The sequence below is a fragment of the Bombus impatiens genome, unplaced genomic scaffold, assembly GCF_000188095.3.
Source record: "Bombus impatiens unplaced genomic scaffold, BIMP_2.2 scf_0361, whole genome shotgun sequence".
Classification (NCBI taxonomy): Eukaryota; Metazoa; Arthropoda; class Insecta; order Hymenoptera; family Apidae; genus Bombus; species Bombus impatiens.
The window spans coordinates 455,467-463,177 of NT_176780.1; the positions used below are offsets into that span (position 1 = coordinate 455,467).

Here is a 7,711-nt window from a genome sequence, read left to right on the forward strand (position 1 = left end):
GTTCGACGAGTGGCCGTTGACAAACACGAAACACGGACATCGCAAAACGCTAGACGGAAAACCAGATGCGAGCAAGACGATAGGAACGCGCGGGCATATATTCCAAGAAAGAAGGATATTCGAACGAACTGCATAGTGATTTGTCACAGCGGCAGTGGATCGCCTGGACGATTAGTTGTTTCCTCCGACGCGCGAGGAGCCGTACATTCGCTGTTTGTCCCTTGCTCGTGTGCCAAGTTAAATAGCACGCAAACGTTTGTACAGCAAGTAAGTCGAATCGAACGTCACATTTCTATATCGAGTACAGACAAAGTAAATTACGCGGATATATGTATGCTTGGATAAGTACGTACGTACGTACGTACGTACGTGCGTGCGTGCGTGCGTGCGTGCGTGCGTGCGTGCGTGCGTGCATGTACGAGAGAGAGAGAAAGAGGGAAAGAAAGAATGATAAGCGTGTAAAGAAAAAAAAAAAAAAAAGAAACGAGCGAGCGAAAGATAGAAATTGCAGATAATTTTACATTTTTATAGTATTCATTTTTACTTAACGGAGATTACGTGCCTTAAGACCAAACAGCGTCGAAATAAAGATCGAATCGATGTATTTTTCGAGGCGTCAATTTTTATTGCGCGCTAATAGCGGTTATCGACCAATCAAAATGATCGACTAAAACTTCCGTCCGATTTCTGGATGCACGAGCACGGGCGAATCGCGCGTTTCTCTCTTTCTCGATCGAATATTAATCGGTGCTTCGCGCCATCAAACCCAGCACAAAGTACGATGGCGCGTTCGAGACGGTGACGCGTCCGAATGCCGCTTCTACGAGTAAACGGACAAGTACTATAACAGTATTAAAGTTAATATCCTCGCGTTTCTCCCATCTCTGTTTTCGTTCGTTACTTACCACGCGTTATCGCGAGCAACTGCCATTTTATATCGCGCGATTGAAAGCGATCGCGAGAAACGCGATAAATCGCTACCCGATTTCGCAAACGTCCGGGAATTTTCAAACCGTCGCGTCGCAACTAATATAATGCAATACAACAGTGGTTTATAATATAAATATTGTAAATATTTTTACGCATAGGTTTTTATCGAGTTGTAGACGTTAGACAATTTGTTGCTCTTTCTTATTTATGCAACGTGTACAAAGCAGAATGAAAGGATAGGCAGAACGTGAAAAAGACAGAGAACGAAAGAGAGCGAGCGTGAGAGAGAAAAAGTAGCCGTTAAGTATGCTAAAAAAAAAAAGGAAAAAAAAGAAGGAAACATTCAAAGGAATTATATCTTCGTAGCAGAATGCATTTTCTTTTTCTAATTATTATTGTTATTATTATTATTATTATTATTATTATTATTATTATTGTTGCTGTTTATTGTTGGTATTATTATTATTATAATTATAGTTAGTAGTAGCAATAATATCGTAATTATCGCCATCGTCACTAAGATGTAGTCGTGAGTGCAGAATTAACGTATGACACGCCAACGCCAAAGAAACATGTACGCCTTTGTTTCGCTTCTCTTCCTTTTTACCCCCGTACATGCAGGCGTTGTTACGGGTGTATACGAGTATACTTTATCGAATTACTTCGTCGTAATTCGCATGAGCTTAGCCCCGTTATGTAGTACGCGCGACGACACTCGAACACCACGTACCCTCGCGTTCAAGCGGACGTTTACAAAAGCCCCCCTGCTCGGGACGTTCAACCTCCGAAACGATGTCGCTTCCGAATGGAAATTTTTCAAATTTCTAATTACTTACCGTTCGTTATCGCGTATCTCTTTTTGCTCGACCGTCTCCGGAGCGAGCGTATCGCCGATACCTCTGATCGCGTAAACAGGGATCGCGGCGGATCAATCTGAAGTACCTGCGTTTTTCTGTGATCGTCTATCTGAAAATGTATCTTCGACGACTTTCCCCAAGGTTACTACGTCGCTAATTTCTTGGTAACCCGTAGACTATCCAAATCATTGTTGTAGCGGAAATACGACCAACTGCCCGTATGAAATTTTGCGTACGCGAGGACATTGTTAAATTACGGTCACGTATTACACGCAACGCCTCGTACGATTCGTACCTATCTTTTTACACTAGGCTATCCGTATATGCCTATATGTATATACGCGCGCGTGTGTGTGCACGCACACATACACATATAAATTATGTAACCGTGTATAGTCGTGGCTGCGTACAGTTAGCGCGCGTGTATGCACGACTTACCGACAATCGCGATAGAAATTCTTGGGAACCCACTTTTTATAAAGCCAATTGTAAAACGATTGATATTTTTATACGAATATTTATGGTCGTTGCGCAGCAAAAGCTGACGCAATCTTTCTAGATCGTACGCGAAATATCTTTCATATTACCGAAATTGCAGAGCGTATAAAGTGTACACACGGGTAAATAAAATATCGCTCAACGAGTACATCGCCTTCGAGATCTTAATTCATTTTAGCGTAAGAGAATTCAACCGAATGATTAAGGAAATCGTGTATCTTCATCGATGCGTGATAATCGGGAAATCGATATATACATATATACGTACACGCATAAATCGAAAGGTAATCAAATTTTCAGGTATTTCGCCGCAACGGTGGTCGATAAAATAGATTTTATTCGTTCAATGCGTTATCGGCCGAGAGATGGTGCTTCCGAGAATCGATACCTGTCAAAACAGGATGAGCAATAACCAGTTTGCGTTTGCAATTTATCTAAAACGTAAGTGATAGAGAATGATCGTAGTCTGTACTATTCTCGGCGAATACTTTTGCGTGTTTCTCACATAATAATAATTGTTCAACACGCTGCGAATAAAGTTTCCCGATTGCTGGATCTCCTAATCGTAGTACTGGTCACCTAACTTGGTTGGACGATTTATAGGTTAGTTTGTCAAACGCGATCGTTGCGTCGTCAAAAAAACGTTTCAAAGGTGATTCGATCTTACCGTCGGTCCGATACACCACGAACACGATACGAATGAAATTGAAATTGAAAATAAAATATCTGTTTCCAGATAAGTAACGGTGGACGACGCGGCGATGAGGATTCGGTGGATAATCTTGCTGGTGATAGGGACTGCGATGGCAGTGAGATGCAGCGACATTACTCCTGCGGTGTTCGGAAGCGTATTGGACGGCATGCCAGCCGCTTTCGGTGATTTCAATTCCGACGAATTGACCGACGTGTTTATGTTGCGCGAAAACGGTATGAGGGTTGAAATCTTTCTTGCTGCCGAGCAGGAGCCTCATTTGAGACCCAGCTCCGACCTAAGTTGCACCTTCCGTCATCTCATCGTCGGTGTAGTACCAGGAGATTTCGATGGAGACGTATTCATGGACGTGCTGGTGATCACGTACAACAAAGAAAAGAAATTGTCATACGGATACGTATTGTGGGGTGGAAAAGGTCGGTTAAATTGCACCAACGAACCACTGATAAAGATGACAGGTCAACCATTGGCTCTCGACTATAACGGCGATATGATAATAGATCTGTTCGGCTTGGATGAATATAAAAAGAGAACGTTCTGGGTATTCGACGATAGTAGAAAACCTCCGAAATCCGTGCCAATGAGGGCACCGTTAGATCTATCGTTACCACTGTCACCGATCAGTCAACCCCATTCGAACGCTTATCTAGACCTGAACAACGATTTCTTGGCCGATCTGGTGGTCACTACGAACAAAAGTTTTGAAATTTGGCTGGGAGTCGAGCAGGGATTCGAATTTCACAAGCTGATATCATTTCCCTATGGAATTTCAGAGAACTTCAACGGTATCCTCGGACAAACGCTCTATCTGGACGTCGAGCTAACCGGCAAAATGGATTTGCTTTTGCCCCTCTGTTTCGATAACGCGTGTACCAACAGCACGATCATGATGTACTCCTCCGACACATGGTATAATCTCGAAGTGAACTTCAGGGACGGAGACAACGTACTGTGGGGCTTCGTGGAGCCTAACGGTCAACGGTACACCGACACCATTACCCTCCGCGGCGGTGACTTCAACATGGACGGATATCCAGACTTGCTAGCTACGCTCAAGTCGACTAGCGGCAAACAGACACGATCCTATTTGCTGGAGAACGTTGCGTGCGATTCGTGTAACACGTTCGCTCGAAAATTTCAAGTGAAGTGGCAGGCGTTAAATCCGTTCCACAACGAAACCGCGATGGCGGTGTTCTACGACTTCTATCAAGATGGCATTTTGGACGTGATCTTGGTCGAGGTGGACAAAAGTAGCAGCAGCTACCGTACAGCGGCGTTCAAAAACAGTTTGGACTACGACGCAAACTTTGTCAAAGTGATGGTACTCACGGGCCGCAACAATAGCATGTATCCAATTTCGCCGGGCTCGCTCGGCAAGAAAAAGAGAACTTACGGGACGAACCTTCCCGGCCCGTCGATAGCATATAGGACCACCACTCAAGACGGCAGCCCACGTAACGCGATTGCGGCTCAGCTACCGCAAAGCGCACACTTTTCCTTGAATTTACCATACACGATCTTTGGTCTGGGTAGAACACCAAACTTCGTCGACGCTCTCACTATCGGGGTAAGTATATTCGCGCGAACCACTTACCCGTCCTTCTCTTTCTTCTCTTTTGCGCGTTGTTGTTCGCGAGCTGACCGATGTTTGTTTCTCACGACAGGTCGGCGGAAAATCTCGGGAGTGGCCGCAAATCATACCCAATTCCCAGATGGTAATGATTCCGAATCCGATAGCAGAACCTTGGCGATGGAAAGCCCAGCTATTAGTAACTCCCAGTAAATTAATTTTGTTGAGCGCCGCCGCGTTGACGGGTACCTGCGGTTTGATATCCGCTATCATCGTCGCTCTTTATTGGAAAGAGCGAAGGGAAGATAAGATCGAGAAGCTTCAAGAAGCGCACAGATTTCCCTTTGACGCGATGTAAAGGTTCGATCAAGAGACCGTGTCAGATATCTTTATGAAATGTATTTAATATATCTGTAAATCATTTCGTAATCGGTAAATAAACAGATAAATTAACGAATCGATAAATTAATAAATATACAAACATCTACAAAATAAGTGAGCAAGTGAATAAACGAACGTACATACGCGGCTAGACGCGACTACACGCGACTAGACGCGATGCATAATACAAGTCGGTATACGATCAGCAATACGCGTGTGTATGTAGTTTACGGAAATCTTTGGCGATATTTTGTACAGTAAGTTTCTGAAATATATCACGCACTCTGCGCGTTTCGAATATAAATCGTCGTCGCTAATAAAATTGACAATTTATTGATTTCTCTTGGACATTCTTATTATAACACAGGACTCGTCGCTTCGTCTCGCGTCATAACCGACGCATCGAGTGCGAAATATATACTTACGATACTAGTTATATTATATATATAATATATATATATACCTTTTTTATATATCGTATATTATATATATAATATATATATACCTTTTTATATATCGTATATTATATATATATATATATATATATTAACAAACGATCTTTGCCGGCGTGATTTTGGTCGTTACGCTACTCGCGACATACGCTGTAGATCGAGACAATTCATGTGGCATTCACTACTGACAACGATCGTTTTTAATGGCAGGGTTTAAATCGTTGAAGTAGGGATGCACCATTGCTTCGTCCGCCGACAGCCGTAACGCTGGATTGCATACCAATAACTTCTGAAAAGGACAAGTTTTCCTGGTGAGAATTTGAGACCAACGATTTCTCTCGCGAAACACCGAATATGACGAGATACCTGTAATAAGTCTCTGCCTCTGGAATTGAGTTTCGGCGTAACTTGAGCCAATCCCTGAGCGGGATGATAGAGTGGAAATGGCTTGTAGTCTGGAAGAGTGGTAAAATCCGGCCACGTTTCCTCGACCGGCGTACCCAGCATCTTGAATATTCTCTTCAATTGATCGTCTACGTCCGAACCGGGAAACAGTGGCCTACCGGCGTTTGCTAGTTCTACGCAGTCGAAATCGGCATCGTATTTTTCTCTCTTGTTTGTTAAAAGGCTACTTACCAGCAAATATACAACCGGCGCTCCACATATCGATGGACGTTGTGTATAATTTTGCTCCGAAGAGAACGTCCGGTGGACGGTACCATAACGTAACGACTTCCGCTGAGTAGCATTTTACAGGGATTCCAAAAGCTCTCGCCAGTCCAAAATCGGCTAACTTCAATTCGCCGTTCTAAATAGAAATTTAGATAAAGATAAAGCAACGTTTGTTTTTTCAATTTCTCTGGAAATTACGAAATCACGCGTACCTTGTTGATCAGCAAATTTTGTGGTTTAAGGTCCCTGTGCAATACGTTCCTACTGTGACAGAATGCCAATCCACGGAGCAATTGGTAGCTGAGAAGCGTAGAAAGCACACGGTCAGCATAGGTAGCGGGTCTATGTATAGCGACCGACCGGCAAATCACAAACGAGTCATAAACGGTACTCACAGAAAGGATTTGACCACGTCCAAATCGATTTCTCCGTTTAGACTGTCGAAATACTTTTTCAAGTCCTGATCGCAATGTTCGAAGACCAACGTCAACTTTTTATCGCTGTGCAATACGTCGTACAACCTCACTACATTCTTATGTTTCAACTCTTTCAGTAGACATATCTCTCTGAGCGCGGACGACGGTACACCCTGCGTGCAACAAACGGAAAAGGTCGTCACGATAAATCGAGTTTCGAATCGGAAGGGAATCTGTAGTGACGCGAATGCGACAGAATCTCGTCGGCGCCATAAACTTACTTCGTCGTCTTCGTCCAATCGAACTCTCTTTAAAGCAACGATTTCGTGAGTCTCGCGGTTCTTGGCTTTGAAAACGGTTCCATAAGTACCTGAAGTACGCCAGAGATGAATATGTCGTTGGTATTCGCTAGCGAATCGCGAGAACGACGCGTTCTACGATCGGTTGTCAAAAAACACGCACACAACACACATTCACACGTCACATGCACTCGGCTCGGCACGCAGCACCGGAATCCCAAACGAGAAACCAGACGTAATCGGTAGTCGAAAAAGGATAGACGCTTGCTTACCTTCTCCTATTTTCTCGAGCTTCTCATATTTTTGCATATTTTTGGCGATTCTTCGGGCGGAATAATCACAGAGTGGTTAGCGCTGCACTCGAAACAGTCGTGCGCGAACACACCGCTGCAAGTGGCGCCACGAACCTTTTTTAACGCGCCGTTTCGCCACCAGGTTCGCACCGATCTTTGCCATCAGCGCCACTTTTAAACCGCTTTTAAACCAACGAGTGAAACGAATACGACCTCCGAATGACTTTGAACGCCACGCACACGACTTGGACAACCTCGAAAGGACTCTGCGTATCGTATCGACCCGACCGATCGGTGAATCTATATACGTATACCGACAGAACGAAGCAGATCGAGTCAATTCGAGCAAGTGCATTAAATTAATCGAGTTTCGCGATAACGGACGCGCAGTATCTGCTCAATTGCGCGTTACCGCTCGAAACATTATCGTGGCTTATCGTGGAAACTCGTTCGCCGAGAGAGGGAACGTTTATACACGCAAATGCACATGCAGCATGCATCGTTGTTGTACGTACATCGCGACACGAACTCGAGTGACGGATCGATGCGATTTCAACGGCACGCAAACGCGTACATACCGCGCTAAAGAACCACTAGGCGTAGCTGTATAATTTATAAATACCCGCGCGCG

General features: G+C 44.2%; 2 protein-coding genes across 4 annotated transcripts; one reads left to right on the forward strand and one right to left on the reverse strand.

Annotated features, from left to right (window-relative positions):
- Positions 1 to 2,608: 2,608 nt before the first annotated feature.
- LOC100740051 (T-cell immunomodulatory protein) lies at positions 2,609 to 5,285 on the forward strand. 3 transcript variants are annotated; one of them, XM_033320826.1, is made up of 3 exons: positions 2,609 to 2,726; positions 3,022 to 4,564; positions 4,662 to 5,285. In XM_033320826.1, the coding sequence occupies exons 2-3, from the start codon at positions 3,047 to 3,049 to the stop codon at positions 4,923 to 4,925; spliced, it is 1,782 nt and encodes a 593-aa protein (XP_033176717.1). In that variant the 5' UTR covers positions 2,609 to 2,726; positions 3,022 to 3,046; the 3' UTR covers positions 4,926 to 5,285. The 3 variants fall into 3 exon arrangements, with proteins under 3 accessions (XP_033176717.1, XP_024223527.1, XP_012241295.1); XM_024367759.2 differs by having other exon boundaries at positions 2,672 to 2,937; XM_012385872.3 differs by having other exon boundaries at positions 2,672 to 2,888.
- Positions 5,286 to 5,471: 186 nt separating this feature from the next.
- Positions 5,472 to 7,711, reverse strand: LOC105680799 (cyclin-dependent-like kinase 5). The gene is made up of 7 exons (XM_012385880.3): positions 7,060 to 7,711; positions 6,770 to 6,858; positions 6,468 to 6,661; positions 6,285 to 6,372; positions 6,037 to 6,208; positions 5,767 to 5,978; positions 5,472 to 5,689 (listed from the first exon to the last, which is right to left on the reverse strand). Exons 1-7 carry the CDS (start codon positions 7,094 to 7,096, stop codon positions 5,582 to 5,584), a joined length of 900 nt encoding a protein of 299 aa, XP_012241303.1. The 5' UTR covers positions 7,097 to 7,711; the 3' UTR covers positions 5,472 to 5,581.